General features: G+C 38.7%; 1 protein-coding gene across 1 annotated transcript; it reads left to right on the top strand.

The window, feature by feature from the left end:
• The first annotated feature begins 866 nt into the window (after positions 1 to 866).
• Positions 867 to 15,919, top strand: LOC128022465 (probable G-protein coupled receptor 179). The gene is made up of 12 exons (XM_052610084.1): positions 867 to 1,762; positions 2,175 to 2,283; positions 4,714 to 4,838; positions 5,834 to 6,026; positions 6,217 to 6,285; positions 7,183 to 7,292; positions 7,452 to 7,690; positions 8,811 to 8,949; positions 9,030 to 9,132; positions 9,478 to 9,627; positions 10,593 to 13,398; positions 13,465 to 15,919. Exons 1-12 carry the CDS (start codon positions 867 to 869, stop codon positions 13,917 to 13,919), a joined length of 5,394 nt encoding a protein of 1,797 aa, XP_052466044.1. The 3' UTR covers positions 13,920 to 15,919.
• Positions 15,920 to 17,764: the final 1,845 nt, after the last annotated feature.

The following is a 17,764-nucleotide window of genomic DNA, read 5'->3' on the forward strand; positions in this document are numbered from 1 at the left end:
CTTAACGCAATTTATTTATCAGAGATTAACATTTCAGTGCACTTTAGAGGTTTACAAGATGCAGACGACTTGTAAACCTCTGCATGCACATATTCACAGATGCACAAAGTGGCACACACATACACAGTCCATAAAAGACCACTCACGACTGACCCACTCGGAGAGTGTTGGGTTAATCCACAAAGCGGCGAGATTCTGATTCATTCCCCAACAGAGAGGATTACCCTCCCATCCTCTCATCCATCAACCCAACCTCATGCACATAGACTCATCATAACAATCCAACATTAACAGATGTGCCTCTCTCAGCACTCACCATTACTTGGAGATTGGGAGAGGGGGCGAAAGAGATGGGAGTTTTACAGGAGGGCTGGAGAGTAAGTGAAGAGGTAAGCAGGGAGCGAAACGGTGGTATTACGCATGTTGTCGGTTCTTGTTGATCTCTGTTTCTCACTCCAGTTTCTTGCAGGCCGATTAACTCCACACTGGCTGGAGATCAAAGTCTTCGCGGTTTCAGCAGCATCACATCAAGGGTGGACCTGACCAAATCAGACTTATCGGACTGCAGGAGTTTTAGCGCTGGCTCCTCTTTGAGCTTTGAAAATGAGCAGTGCTTGTCAGTCTGTGTATGAACTATGAATGCACACTTTTTTGCGTGACATCAACATCGCTGTTGGCAGCAAAGTGAGGTTGCCTATCACCGCTGACACCTGTCAATCGGTTAACAAAAAGAGGAAAGGAGATACAAAGCCAGGTCTAGAAAATACATGGCGGCCCGCACTTTGAAAGCATCTTTCAGGATGTGAGAAAACAGGAATCTGACCTATTCCTTCACAAAAAGCATTGGAGGAGCAGTTGTAATAAGGATGGGCCCGTGTGCTGGTCTGCTGCCTCTACTGCAGCTGCTTCCTAGCCTGCTTTCTGCTCAGCTCACCACTGTGTCAGAACTTGAGGACACCTCCAGCTTGGCGTTCACCCCAACTCCTCGTCCTACTGACCCAAACACCACAGCAGGGAAGAGCTTGTCTTCTAGTGCTCTACCCACCGGTCTGGCTCCAGTAAAAGTGAGCACGGAGGAGGACCGGTCTGCCACAGAGAACTACCTCTACACTGGCAATTCATCCTCTTTGGCTGCCTCTACCTGTACACAGAGTTTCCAGCTGCCTGTTCGACTGGGATCTCCACCTAGAGACCTTCTCCCTCTCCTGCACCAAGCCATAGCTTCTCTGACCAATGCTGCCAACTTTCTCAACCTGATATTCCAAGCTAGTGAGCTGAGAGAAACGAGTGTACAAGAAGATATCGAGTGGTACCATGCACTGGTGCGGGCCATGCTCGAAGGGGACACGCCAAGCCTGGTCAGACGAGCTTTTCTAACATTCGACGCTGACCCCGCGATCCAACACCCCCAACTGGTGCTCCGTGCCTCCAAAGGCACAACCAAGGACATTATCCTGCAGGACCTGACATCTGCCTGGAGCGGCTTCCGTCCACCGGCTCCTGACCAAAGCTGGTTTGATACGTTTAAGTTTAGCTCTCCACCCCTCCATGCCTTGTCTAAACGGGTTCTTCTAAATGACTTGAGCACTCTAGACACTCCAAAGTGGGCACGTGGGGATAGTTATGTGATCAATAGCAGCAGAGTTCAGTGGGGTGAAGCCCCTTTTCTTGAGTGCGTTGATGGCCGGTTTTTGCCAGGGTGGTTACTCAGTCTGTCAATGCCATTTTATGGGTTGAAGCCAGACCTCAGCCCAGAGTTCAGGTCAGTGCACTTTCTTCTCGAAGTGGTTTCTCATTTTTGTGTGTTCAAGTTATTGTACTCATAACGTCTTTCAAAACATCTCTCAGTGTCCATTCTCTTGAAGGGACAGTTCAGCAAAAAAAATGACATTCTGTTAATAATTTATTCATTATTCACCTTGATTACTTTCTGTTGAACACAAAAGATGAACTTTTTAGAACAGGAACAATTCTAAAACGTAACCCTTGACTTTTGTTTTATGGACAAAAATATATATATATATATATTCTTTTGTATTTCACAGAAGAAAGGAAGTCAAGAGTGTTCATCTTTGGTTGAATTATTCAATTAATTGCATTACTTCTTTCAAGTCTTCAATCATTACTGCTATTTTGTTGTCATTACTGTATCTTTGTTGCCTCTCTGTTGGTAGGGGTGTGATCCGTGTCGACGCCAACATCCAGGGGTTCAATTTGGATCAGTGTGCCAATGGAGACTTCTGGTTTGCAAACACACATCAGTGTAATCGGACCACCATGGAGGTGAGTGTACACTGACATCAGATTCAATTCTTCCAAATAGGACTAAAAGCAGGCACCTCACTGGGCTTAATTCCAATGTCAAGCCTACTTTACAATAAAGCTCAATTTCTTAACACTATTTAAAATGATAGTAGTAAAAATGGAAACAATTACTCACCCTCACGTCATTCCTAACCTTTAACACTTTATCTTTTCTGCGAAAAATATACATTTTAAAGAATGTATCAGTGTTTAGGATTAAAAATGTATTAGTATGTTTAGAAATGAACATAACATAAATTAATAAAATGCTGTAGGATTGTTAGTTCATCGTGTTTTCCACGGTCATAAAAGTTGTTGTTACATTGTACACTCTTCTATACATGTTTAGGATGAAATGTTAGTATCACTTGGAATAAGAAACACAGAGGAACTTTAACCCACAATGAATACAACAATATATTAAAGGCTGTGCATGGGAAGATTTCACTTCCCAGGGCCAAGCAGAGCCAAAGCAGAGAGCCACTCAAAACACTTGCTAAGAGAACATCTGTGGTGAAGTGATTCATTTTTGTATGCGTCTCTATTCTCCACTGTAATCTATTATGTTAGCATTTGAATTTTGTTATCATGCTCTCGTCTAATATTGTTCCTGTAAATTACATCCCAGGATCATTTTTTTTTTTTTGGATTAACATTTCTTAAATATTGACAGTTATATTATTTGTATACCTGGGCACTTACTTTACTCCCTCTTATGTTGTTCCAAACCTGTATGACTTTCGATATAAAAAAAAAGATACATTAAGAAATGTTTCAGGTTTTCTTTAAAAAAAAAAATAATAATAAATCATACAATGGAAGTCAGTTTCGGATACCACCATATTTTCTTCTGTGCTCTGCTGAAGAAAATCAAGCATGCTTGGAATAACACGAGGGGAAATAAATGATGAGCTTTCATTGGATTAATTAATCTTTTGACTTTTAAACCACCCACTGTTTTATAATGCCTGTCGCCTTCAGATCTGGCACATCTCTCTATTTGTTTTCTGGATTTAAGTTTGAAAGCTTTCTATACATCACCTGCTTTACCCATTATTTTTCTGCACTGTTATATATGTTTTCCATCATCATCCTCCCACTTCTATCCAGACCTTCTATTTAAAGATGTAAGCACTGGGTGCAGGATGATCTGAAGGATTAGGTTGATAATCCTGTGATGCTCACACACCACAAAACAACTCACCCCCCACCCAAATCTCACCCCCTTTAATTTAGCCCCCTTTCACAAGACCCAGAACCCCCCCCCGCCCACCATCATCCCGTCCTGCTAGAGCACAAGATCCCAGGTGTTGGCAGGTTAAGCAATTGCAGAATTTGGCACACTGAATGAATTTAATGAGAATTGAGTTGATCCGCCTTTAAATGAAAGGAGCAGCATATTAATAGAACAGTGTCATGATGATGCATTAATTGCATGAAACATTAGATTGACATGATGCATTCATATTTGAATTTGATGATTACATTTGATGTTGGATACAAACTCTGTTTATTGTCTGTTGATTTAAACAGACATTAAGTACAATGACAGAGAGAAGAATGAATGCTGGTTTTAATTAACAATTACTTGATACTGTAAAGATCTGTAAAATATTGTTGTTGTTTGCTGTACATAAATGTATAGTTTCACAAACTTTTACATGTCAGATACAGTGTCAACAACAGTACAATAAACACAAACCTTTAAAGAAATAGTTCACCCAAAAATGAACATTGTCGTAATTTCCTCAACACCAAGTTGTTCCAAACCTCTATCAGTTTCTTTCTTCTGTTGAAAACAAAAGAAGATATTTTGAAGATCGTTGATAACCAAACAGTTGCTGGTCTCCACTGACTTGTTTATTATGAGCAAAAAACCATGGAAGTCGATGGGAATCAACAACTGTTTAGTTACTAACAATTCTTCAAAATATCTTCTATGTTTAACAGAATAAAGAAACTCATACAGATTTGGAACAACTTGGTGCTAATAATATCTGATTATAATTAAGATTCTTATTCTTAAGTGACTCGCCTTATTAAATAATGGTAGAATTACATTAAGAATATAACATAAATCTTGTATGTGAACAGTGCTGGATTTGCATGAATAAAAAAGATAAAGCTCTGTCACTAGAGGCATTACCCCTCCATTTAGGATTTAGCTTAGATTAACTCAAGAGTGAGTCTGATGTGTGGGTCAGCCGACTCTCGCCGATAAACTGCTGATGAGGGACTGCACATGCAATTAATGGCAGAAAGCAGAGAGAACACAATCAAACAATTGCTGGCAGAAAAATCAGGGTGGAGTTCCCCTTTCTGAGAGCAAGATATTTTCTTACACAGCTTTTCATGTACACATTTGAGCAGACTCATGACTTTGTGTCTCTTTCTTTCTCATCCTCTCAGTGCGAGTCCATCCCGCAGCAGGGCTTCCGGATGGGTCAGTACTGCTGCCGATGTAAGAAGGGCTACTACAGTCCAAATCCAGACATGGAAAACAAAAGTAAGAATCTTGAAACGATCAAGAATCAGTCACATACAGTGGGTTCAGTCTTATTTTATTTGTCAATATATATCTAACATGATCCCATATGATAGTATCTGAAATAATGTTTAAACTGAAGTTATTTGTATATTTGTTAATTAAGCTGTATGGGTGGAAGTTTGTTTAAAATGTTAAATGTTAAAAATGTACATTAAAATCAACAAATACATGGCTATCAACACTGACTGTCACGTTCAGCTGCAGTTTAGATTTGATTTGTTTATTTATTATTAATGATTGATCGGACAGGAGTCAAAGTTATAGTAGAAAGGCAGTAAAATATTAGCTTTGACATATTTTTGTATGCTACTTGTTTTCTGTTTTCTCAGGGACGGGTGACAATAAGTTAATTATTAATGCTTAAACTATTATACTCATAATTTCATAATTAAGCTGTCTTATTATTATAGGTGAAAGTATTAATTTAAAATTTAATGTGACCCTGGTCCACAAAACGTCAAATTTGTCAAAATTGAGATTTATACATAATATAAAAGCTGGATAAACAATCAATTCATTGATGTATGGTTTATTAGGATCGGACAAAATTTGGCCGAGATACAACTATTTGAACATCTGAAACCTTTAAATTTGTCCAAATAAAGTTCTTTGCAATGCATATTACTAATCAAAAATTACGTTTTGATCTATTTACGGTAGTAAATTTACAAAATCTTTACTTCTTTACTTAATATCCTAATGATTTTGAATTTTGACCCATACAATGTATTTTTAGCTGTTGCTACAAATATGCAATAGCGACTTCAGGCTAGTTTTGTGGTCCAGGGTTACAAATGTTAAATATTAAATTAAAATCAAAAACTGCATGGCAATCACTGACTGTAAAGTTCAGCTTCCATTTATTTATTTATTAATATATATATATATTTTAATATAAATTTAAATAAATTTAGAATGTTTTTATATGAAGGATTTTAGTATATGAAGTATTATTGTGATATATGGTGTTACAGGGAATAGTACCCGAGCTTGTTACCCAGAAGTCCCTGTGTGTCTGCCCTGTTGGCCCGGCTGTGATGAGTGTGAGGATGGGGTCCCGTGTTGGGTGCAGGAAGACTGGCTCCTGAGGACGGCCGTCCTGGCTGTGCAGGGCCTCTTCATGGTCCTTGTTCTTCTCAGCATGCTGATGGCATATCAGTGCAGGAGAACCAAGGTAAGATTTAGCACCCGATTAAGCAAATAGGCTATATATCTTAAATTTAATGGTATATCTTGCTATGTTTTATGATGCATGATTTCAAACACACTCTCAAACAGGTCCCACAGGTGTAGTAACTTCATGCATGCTTGACAGCTTTAGTAATTTCACCTCTGCTTCCGATCTCCGTCTTTCTATCTCTCAGCGGATCCGATCATCCGGGCTTTTGCTGCTGGAGATGATCTTGTGTGGCTCTCTGTTGCTTTACTTCCCGGTGAGTGTGTGAATCAAATCTTCTTTTCAGATTATTGGACTACAGATGAAATCATCACTGCCCCTTAGGAAGCAGAAAATGATCAAGAAATTACACACTTAGTGCTTACTAATGAGATAACCAACTGCAATAACAAAATAACATCTAACAAATTAACTATATTAGTAATTATGCTACAAATGTGAATTAGGATATAAGTGAGGTTAGTATGCTAATGCTACAAATCACACATTTAAGACACCAGTACCTACTCTAACAAATAATAACATTCTAATTTCTAATATTCTAATAGTTTGGGTCAGTGAATTAACTTAGACTTATTTAGCAAAGATGCACTCATTTGATCACATTTATAATGTTCTAAATGCTTTCTATTTCAAATAAACACTGTACCTTCTCTTTCTATTCAAAGAATTCCCAAAAATGTCACAGTTTCCACCAAAATATTAAGCACCACTGTTTTCAATATTCTTAATAATAGGAAGCTTTTCTAGAGCAGTAAATCAGCATATTATAAAGATTTCTGAAGGATGATGTCACACTGAAGACTGGTGTAATGATACTTAAAATTCAGCTTCGCATCACAGGAATAAAAGACTTTTTTTTTTAAATACATCAAATGTATTATTTTAAATTGTTATAATATTTCACAATATTACTGTTTTTACTGCATTTCTGATCAAATACACGCACCTTGGTGAGGAGAAGAGACTTCTTTCAAAACCATTAAAAATGACCCAAACTTAGTGTAGTTCACACATGGCATTTGATCATAATAATTATCTTCATGTTGTCAAGAAAAAACACATGGGCTTAAAATGACATCAGTTAAAAATGTAATGACATAATAATTTTTTTTCCAGCTCTTTCTAAGACTGTTCTTGACTGTGTTTTCAGGTCTTCATTTTATACTTCAATCCCAGCACTTTCCGGTGTATTCTGCTCCGTTGGGTCCGTCTGCTTGGCTTCGCTATCGTTTATGGGACTCTGTTGCTCAAGATGTACCGGTCTGTATCACTTCAGTCCTGTCAGCCTTCCCTTCCAATACACTTGCACTATATATTATATTATACTATATATATATTGACTGCACCTAGAATTCTATAATCTGCAAACAAATTAAACTCCCATAATGTATCAGTCTACACGATTATGTGTGTTTCCAGGGTTTTGAGGGTGTTCCTGTCCCGAACAGCCCAGAGAGTGCCATATATTACTACCACAGGTGTGCTGAGGATGCTGGGAGTTATAGTGCTTACTGTCAGCTGGTTCCTGTGTGCATGGACAGCGGGCGTCCTGCAGAATCGAGACCGAAATGTTCCACTTCTGATAATTTCCTCCACCTCAGAAGGACAAGGCTTCAGGGTGTGTGACCTGGACCGGTGGGACTACATGATGGCTGTGGGTGAGTGATGTCAGTTTCGACCGGTGGAAGTAGTCCATTGGTTTTCTTGGGTGTCTGGCAGAGAGATTAATTGAAACTGGGGCACATTAGTAGATCAGACAAATGAAAGGATGAATGGTCCTGGATAATTTAATGTTCTTTGAAGCATTTAGCTGATGATTTGAACACTGTTAACTGTTGTCATTGGATATGAATCAGCATTAACCGCTACCTACCATATTAATAACATACCACAATAAATAATAATAATGTTACTGCTATAATGTCATAAATTAGAGTAAGTAAATGAGGGACTAATCTGAAATGACACCGGGAGATAAAATAGATTTACACAATCATTCTGGCACATTCAGAATCAAAGACAACTTACACAACCAACATTTACTGCGACACTATAGTACTTAACATGGAATATTTTCTTCCTTCTTGTTTGTTTTGATTTGTAACTTATATTTATGTTGTTCATAAATAACTTTAGTTTTGATTTTGTCAAGGGTTAATTATGTGATACTTAATGTCTGACCTGGATGTGTTAGATTTTTTTAAGATACAATAATATAAAATAGTCAAGAACTTAAATACATCTCTTCGATGATTAATGTTTTAAATGCCTAAGTTAAAATAATTTCAATATTTTTGTAGGGCTCAAAGTTATAGCTGGTGTAACTGTCTGGAGATCTTAATTTTAAGTAATTATTGAATTGATTATATATTTATCAAATAAAAAAATCTCACTTAAAGACTATTGTTAGTTGCCATGTACTAATTCAAAACAATTTTCATGAGACAAGAAAACCATAAAACAGGAAATAATATCACAGAGAGAACTTCTATTAACCCTCATAACCATGCCAATGTCTTTTATTTTATGAATGAAATGTTTTTTCCTTGGGAAAAAAAAGCAACATTAGTTCATATCAAATGGAGTAACCTTAAGAAAACTTGATATTTATTCTTTAAAAAAAAAGAAAAGAAAAAGAAAATCATGTTGTTTTTGCACCTTTTTTCATCATAAAAAGGACAAGGAAATTATAAAACATTTCACTTCCTTATGTGTAAATTTGTTTACGTGCCAAATAAAACCTTTAAAGTTAAAAACTGGTTGTTTTTTCTCTATCAGCGGAGCTGTTATTTCTGTGCTGGGGCACTTTCCTGTGCAGTGCAGTGAAGACGGTACCTTCAGCATTTCATGAACCACGTTACATCAGCATCGCTATCCATAATGAGCTACTGCTCTCCTCAGTGTTTCATCTTCTCAGGTGGGGGAATAAAGTTGTTCTGATTTAAAACTAATCATAAGAGGCTGTTCTATTGACTTCTTCGTCGTTGTCACTTTCAGATTCGCTAGGCCATCAATTCATCCTGACTGGATGCTCTTGCTGTTCTTCACTCACACGCATGTGACAATTACTGTAACACTTGGCCTTCTATTTGTACCTAAGGTATTGTGTAAGATTGCAGTGTTATTTTAACCTTTTTTATTTTAGCCTTTTCAATGACATCAGTGGTTGAACAAGTCCTGATATAAATTTAGATATGTAAATGACACATTAAAACATCTCCTGCGTCCAAATTTGAAGCTTTATGAAACACTTATAAGTATGTACATATTTTAGCAAAGTACGTACATATATATTATATACATACATATTTTCAATAAATAGCATAAGTATTCAAAATGGATGCAGCCTAAACCTTAAAAAGTTGCATTAGATTGTAGGGCCCACATTTCTCACATTTATGTTATGTAGGCTGTTCCAAGTAATCAGCATTGGTGTCTGTTGCAGTTTCTCCACATGTCACCGACTGGCCAAGAGGAAATAGCTGCAGAGGTTTATGAGGATGAAGTGGACTTGCGACGCTCATGTTCTTACCTCAACAGTAGTTTCAACTCTAACTGCTGGAGTGACCAGAGCTTGGACGCTGATGACATTCGGGTAAAACACCTTGATCTGCAGCAGCCCTACTAACTCACTTCCATATTATGAAAATCACACACACTAACATTTTATGACAATGTATACTGACAAATTTAAATAAAATAGCATTAATTTGACTTTTTCAAATAGAGTAAATTAGTATATAAACTAATATAAACTAAGTCTAAACTCCAGTATAACTTTCATAAACATCAAACATATCAAAATAATGACAAGAGACCAGATTTCTCATTGTTCAATACGGGATGGGGCGGTGGGGCTGCGTCATATATGACCACGTTATGTACCAGAAATGACCATATATTTATTCAATAAAAACTTACAAACCATTAGACAAATACAATAGATACATATTAAATAATAAATAAACTTGTTTTAACATGTAAATATTTATTATGAATATATTTATTTAACATATTTTGTTGTTTGATTAACATTAAAGAGACAGACAGGTATTCAATTAGGCTGCTGTCCCTTTAAGACCGAATGACTGTAATATACTAGGGGTTGGGAACCTTTTTTGAACTTCAAAAAAAATTGTGATTGTATGGAAATTTTGTTTTACCATGAGCTTGGTTACCTTTGATTAGGCTGTTCTCATGTAACAGAACACTAGCCTACTAACTCTGATCTGATCTTTTGAAATAAGGGACAAAACATGATTTTTTCCAAAATAAGTCAGAACAATAAAAATAGAGCTGAAAAACGGGACTGTCCCCGGGAAAAAATGAGATGTCTGGTCACCCTACCCATGAGCCTGAACAATTTTATTATTAAAAATCAACTTAAAAAGAATTACAGAATTATTAATGATGTTAATCTCCTCCTCTGCTTCCATTTGCCCTCTTTTGAAATATTTCCCTCTAACTTGGTGCCTTTTGAACATCATGTGACATACCATCAAAAAAAAAACATCCCACTGTACTTTCCCCAACTGAAACCCTTTTTCTCCTCTGTGCCAGGGTGAGCTGAAGAAACTGTATTCTCAGCTGGAAGTCCACAAGACCAAGAGGATGGCAAACAGTAATCCCCACCTTCCGAAGAAGCGCAGCTCTCGCCTCAGTATTGGACGGTCCCTTATAAAACGGATCAGTGAGATTCCAGAAAGTTTAAGCAGGCAATGCAGTCGTGAAGATAAGGATGTCAATGCTGCAATAGGAAGTATAACCCGATCAGGATCTTATTACAAATGCCATCAAACCACAAGCATTAACAAGATGACTGAAACTTTAATGCAGCCATCTCCAAAACTACGGAAGTCCCATAGTGCCTATGATTGTACCCCAGAACAAGAGGTCTCCCTATTAAACTCTTCCATAAGAAGCACTGAGAAAAGGGTTTCACTGCATTCTGACTCAGGGTCCATCAATGCAACACTGTTAGTCTGCAAGTCTGCAAGTGCCCACAATCTATCGCTAGACACTAACCTTCTACTTCCAGAGCCCACCAGGTTTCAAAAGTCACTTAGTGTCATAGAACGCAATGACCATCGCTCTGTGTCTCCTTGTAGGATCACTGAAAATGTGTCACTTGCTGGTAAAGCTGCCCCAGCAGAAAAGCCCCAGCCAATTGTGGATGTTGATATAAAGAGGCAGACTTCAAGTGCCTTGCTCTCGGAGTCGTTTGACAAGGCCGAAGTATGCCCATGGGAGGTTCCAGATGAACTGCCAGCAAACAAGAATCAAAAACATGTCACATATTCTATTTCAAAACAAGAAGAACCCAAATCACCTGGTGCTACCTCATCACCAACGCTGTTATATGTTTGTCCATGGGAATTCTTGCCACCTCCTACTCCTCCTGCAACAGAAACTGGGAATGGTATACAGTCAGATGTTGAGTCCACAAAACCTAAGCCTCCAATCTCCTGTAGCGCTCCAGGGTCACCACATACAATCTCTGGCAAGCCAAAGGACTTTCGGGTTTTCTCTTTCCGCTCCACTACCCAAAGTCTCCTGACAGCAAAGGGCATTGTGGAAGTTGGAAGAAGTATGAGCAAAGAAAAAAGCTTACAAGAGAGTAATGTTAAGGAGGGTACACTACAGAAATCCCTGTCCACATCCATGAGATTGTTCCCAGGCAGTGCAGCTTCAGACAAGCGTACCCCACAGACACACAGACGGGCTATGACTACTGTAGGCACAAAACCTTGCCTTGTCAAACAAATAGCAATACGGCTGCCATCTACTGACTCTCCTGAAAGGAGCCCCAAACAAACTGCTCCAGTTCACATCTGTCCATGGGAGTCAGAGGAGGTGATCTTGGAGGTCAAGAAGCAGATTGTGAATGACAGTGTATTACAAAGACAATACAGTGGCAAGCAAGAACTATCTGTGACAGTAAGTAATGATGTCTTCAAACCCCAACTTATATCATTATTGGCTGTTCCTAATACAGAAGTGTGTCCATGGGATGTCCCAAAACCTTTTCATCAAACCAGCATTTCTGAAGTTTGTCCTTGGGAGGTTGTGGAAGTAGAGCAATTGCAAACCAAGTGCATAAATACTGATGTTTGTCCTTGGGAAACCGATGGTGACCCATCAAGAGTCACTGAAGACAATATATGTAATATGAATATTGAAGAACCTATGTCTGAAGACACCCAGAAGCAGGTAATTGTGAAGGGTGAAGCATGCTCTTCTGTACTTGACACAAATATCTCTCAGGGTAGACAGGGATCGATCAAAAACCCTAATGACACAATAAAACCTGGTGAAAGGGTCATTTATGTTAATTCAAAACAAAGTCCAATAGACCAAGAACTTCCCCAGGGAGATGCAGCTTCAGAGGAAACAAGTCATAAACTGAAACAAGAAGAAAGTGATTTTCCTGAACCACCCCCTCCTGTAACTGATGTAAGACCTTGGGAGCCAGACACAAAAGACGCCACAAGTAAGTCTTTAAAAGAGCCAATGATTAAGAAAGCAACTGTTTGTCCATTGGAAACAGAGGATTCTGAGAGGCAGGATTCTACAAACAAGGGACCAATAAAAGTAGACCATAAACAAGAAAATGTTCATGTAAATGTGTGTCCATGGGAGACAAGTGTATCAGTCAAACATTTACAGAAATTAGAAGGTCTTGAAAATGTTTGCCCTTGGGAAACAGAAGAGATAACAAAGAAATTGCAGAAACAAGATAGTATACGTGCAGATGTTTGTCCATGGGAGACAGGAGAGCCAGTCAAGACTTTGCAGAAACAAGAAAGTATCCATGCAGATGTTTGTCCTTGGGAGACAAGAGAACCAACAAAGACTATGCAGAAACAAGATAGTGTTCTTGCAGATGTCTGTCCATGGGAGACAAGTGAGCCAGTCAAGACCTTACGGAAGCAAGAAAGTGTCCGTGCAGATGTCTGTCCATGGGAAACAGGTGAGCCAGTCAAGACCTTACAGAAGCAAGAAAGTGTCCATGTTGATGTCTGTCCTTGGGAGACAGGCGAGCCAGTCAAAACCTTACAGAAGCAAGAAAGTGTCCGTGCAGATGTCTGTCCTTGGGAGACAGGCGAGCCAGTCAAGACCCTACAGAAGCAAGAAAGTGTCCATGTTGATGTCTGTCCTTGGGAGACAGGCGAGCCAGTCAAAACCTTACAGAAGCAAGAAAGTGTCCGTGCAGATGTCTGTCCATGGGAGACAGGTGAGCCAGTCAAAATATTGCAGAAGCAAGAAAATATCCATGTAGATGTTTGTCCTTGGGAGTCAGGGGAACCAACAAAGGCAATGCAGATTGAACAGAGTGTTCTTGCAGATGTTTGTCCATGGGAAACAGGTGAGCCAGTAAAGACCTTGCAAAAGCAAGAAAGTGTCCATGCAGATATCTGTCCATGGAAGACAGGTGAGCCAGTCAAGACCTTGCAAAAACAAGAAAGTGTCAACTCAGATGTCTGTCCGTGGGAGGCAAAACAATCACTCAAACAATCTGTGCTACAAGACTGCACTCATGCTCTCCCATTGAAAAGGCAAGACAGTGCTCAAGACTCTGTCTGTCCGAGAGAAAATGACATGGGAGCACAACCAACAACAGAAAGCAGTACAAGTCAAATTGTCCCAAGTAGAAGTGAGTTACAGCCTTCAGACACATGCACACATACAGCAGAAGAGATAAGAGTTAACCCTCCTCTGGTTCGGCATGATGCACTGTGCGCTTGGGAAATGGGAGGGGGCAGACAGGAATCTATAACTGTGCATGATAATTCAGATGTCTTCACTTGGGAGGAGACCATACCAGAGGAAGATGACGGTGATGCAGAAACTGCTGCAGAGGCTTTCATCTTCCCACCAGACTTGTGAACTGTGAGGGCAGTATCACTGTGCTTTATATGGCTTGAAAGACTTGTTGTGACAAAATGCATCACTGGTCACACTTTGCAGGTTTATTCAGAATGCCACTCCAATGTCATCAGCACACTTCACATATACTGTTATTTTAAGGATTGGTTCACCCAAAAATGAAAATTAGGCTATTTTACTCACCCCAGGTGCATCTTAGGTGTATATGACTTTCTTCTTTCAGACAAATCCAGTCAGAGTTAAATAAAAAATTGTCCTGGCCATTCCAAGCTCTATCATTGCAGTCAGTGGGTGTTGCAGTGCTTCAGTCCAAAAGATGTGAAATGAAAGGCACCTATCCATATAAAAAAGTGTCTCACATGGCTGCAGGGGGTGAACAAAGGCCTCCTGTAATGAATCCATGCATTTTTGAAAAAAAAATAATATCCATATTCAAAATGTCATAATCACTTTAATCTAGCTTGTGCCAACAGTTCTACACAGAAGCAATTCTGGGCTGATGACGTATGAGGTCACACGTCTTGCTCTCGCTCCCTCGCGCATATTAATCAATTGACACGATGGTGTCGATGTTTAAATCATTTAAAATGAGAATGTAAGTGTGCTCACCCCATTTTTGTTTGTAAGAAAAAATCGCAATATATATCGCAGAAAAATAAAATATCGCAATGTCATTTTTTCCCAATATCGTGCAGCCCTACTCTGGGGTGAGCAAAATGTTTTTACCTAATTTTCAGGGTGCTTTCACACTAGCACTTTTGGTGCACACCCGGGGTCAATTGACGTCAGAATTCAGTTCGTTTGGATGATGTGAATGCTGTCTTCCGTACTCAGATGCGCACCCATGAACCGTACCCGAGCTTAAAAACGGTGGTCTGGGGTACACTTCATGTGAACTCTGGTACGGTTCGCTGCTCATGTGAACACAATCGTACCAAATTGCGGAAGTGAATCGCTTTTAATGACAAATTATTTGATGAAAATGTGTGTTTGTGTGTGTGTTTCACTCACTTTCCTGATGAGCGTGACTGACACGCTGCAAGCAGAGAGCTGTACATCTCATTTATGTTCGTCTTCAACGTTTTTTTGGAGCATTTTCAGTAAATTCGTAAGACTGACGCAAGTGCCGTTATGTACCGAAGCTTTATCAACCAAACGAACAGTTCAAATACCTAATACATAAAAGTGCAGAGAGTAATTTTATGCATTTGCCGCCTTCTCCTGTGCTGTCGTTACCAAGCAACGGGGTAAACAGCTGCTGGCTTGATGACGCAAGCTAACTGCGGTTCGGACTCAAAATATTATAATATGAACACAGTCTAGTGGGGGCAGGGGGAGGGGGGAGCAACCGAACTTGGGTTCGGACCAGGCAAGTGAACCAAGTGTGAAAGCACCTTCATTTTGGGTGAACTAACCCTTTAAGAAAGGATTGCACCTACTGTATGGCAGCTTTCTCTTTCCTCAGCTTACTAAACCATATCGAAAAACTGACGTCAAGACAGACTGTTCTCCTGTGCATATTCCCCTTTGGCCTTACATTATCACAAACTCCCTGTTTAATTTAGTATTGTTTTGTGTGTATTTGTGTTCATATGGCTATGTAGCTTATACTGTCATTAAAACCTGCATCATTAATACACCCTGGGTGGAACATTTAGAATGTTCAATTTCACACATTGTCAGTCAAAAATTATTGCAAGTTAAAGGGGACATCGGATGCAAAATTCACTTTGCATATAAATGTGTTGTAGCAGTGTGTGGACAAACTACCCTACAATGATAAAAATCCACTATTAAGTTTAGGGTAGTATTTAGATTTTCTGTCGTGATTGTAAAAAATGTCATTGCCAATGTATGTCATTCATGCTGCATCGAGAATTGCAACAATAACTCAATGCAATACGTTTTTTCACCTTTTCTATTTGTAAAAACACCAAGGTATGCAGATTGTGGAGATGACTTCGGATAGTAAATCTATTAATAATGTCACTGATTAAACCCACTGCCTATCACTCAATAAAATAATCACATTGCTGGGTGTTTTTGAACATTTAGATTTTGTTTTGTTTAATAATTAACATTATGTTTAGCTATTTTGACTCTCACTTCGCTTGTGAATTAGCAGAACTTGAACAGGGACATTCTAAAAATGTGGCTTAATGTACCAAGACAGTGATAAAGACAAAAATGTTAAGCATAATATACGTATATAGAAACCCAAAATGTGAACGCATTGTGTTTATTTACACTTTAAGCATTTTTCCTCTCTAATAAAGAAAATGCTTCATTAATCGAGATCTTAAAAGACCACATTCTGTGCACACCTTACCAATAAAGCATACTACTGGATGTGCAGAAAAACAAATGGGCCCAAAATTTTAACTTTCAATATCACTGTCTTAATTCATAAGAGAGGTGGTAGTGCTTCCGGGTCTTTTGTCCATTCTGTAGCTGGCAGGTCATACAGGTCGATGTTATTGATGTCCAGCAGTTTCTCTAGAAAAACGCTTTCTTTATCTCCCGATATACCCCCTTTCCTATCGTTTTCTCCTTCTCCCAAGAAACAAAGCCTTATTGCAAAAAAAAGAAAAAAAGAAAAATCATGCTGTTCTCTCCCTATATATGCCTCATTCGACTGCTCCAAGCACGTAGAAGCGTCCAGCAGCTATAGTGACAGGCCTTTTAAGCACTGCAGGAGTTTTGAAGTTGCATGTAAAAGTGAACACAAGAGATTTCATTTTCTCCCGACATCAGACCAACTAGTACACAAAAAAACAGAAGAGAGGGGCGGGGTGAGCAGTAGCTCCTTATCATTTAAAGAGACATACACCGAAATGGGTCGCTGTGAACAGCTATTTTTGACAAGGAAAAAAGGATGTTGTTTTACAAGATTTTGAGGAATTTTAACCAAAGTATGTTACAGACATTTCATGAAGAGCCTAAAGAATCATACCAACTTGTGGAAAATTAGCATCCGACGTCCCCTTTAAGAGACAAGCTGTCGTGGATTGCTTAATACACAGACACACACACACACACATCCATGTCGCTACTCTTTAAACGCTGTACATGTTAAAAAGCTCTTTGGTTTCTGTCCCTACTTAAATGGTCTAGCCAAACATACCAGGATAAACAGCATTTGTAGCAGGTTTCGCTTGTATTAAAATAAAGGCATTTATTGGGAATAACAAAACAAGTTAATAAGTTAAGTTTTAAATGTTGTACTTGCAACATTAGCTTTTGAAACCAGGAAAATAAAGACTGCTTGTCAATTTTCAACAGTAGCCAAAGGACGTTTCCATTAACTTTCCATTAAGCTTTCGGAAATAAAATTTTCAACTGTAAGTTGTTGATTTTCATCAAGTTTCATGTGTAATTAAAGTAAAACCATGTTGATCACTGCATGTAACAAATCAATATTTACATTTGTAGGTATCTGAGAGTACTTGAGTTTAACTCTGCTAAAGCCAAATGTGTTTAAAAAAACCAACAACCCGAGATTTTTATAAATACAGCAATATTTATTTGGATTATCTGAAATCAGTCTGTACAGAGTGTAACTGTGTCGGATGGAGTAAGGCATCACATTCAGATTTACTTGTGCCACTGCACTGCCGTTGGCTTTGGTACCTGGTAATGCAGATCCTCGAACTCCTCCTCGGGCTTCAGCATAGGACCAGGAATCAAAACAATCTGTTGAATCCTGATGTAAGATGGTGAGAAGCTTATAACATTCAACATTTTGTCCTTTATCCTATACACTATTATAATGAAACAATGAAACACCCTATGGCTGAATGAGCACTAATATAAAAAAAAATAGTTTTTTTTTTTTTTTATTTGAT

The sequence above is a fragment of the Carassius gibelio genome, chromosome A11 (genome assembly GCF_023724105.1).
Source record: "Carassius gibelio isolate Cgi1373 ecotype wild population from Czech Republic chromosome A11, carGib1.2-hapl.c, whole genome shotgun sequence".
Lineage (NCBI taxonomy): Eukaryota > Metazoa > Chordata > Actinopteri > Cypriniformes > Cyprinidae > Carassius > Carassius gibelio.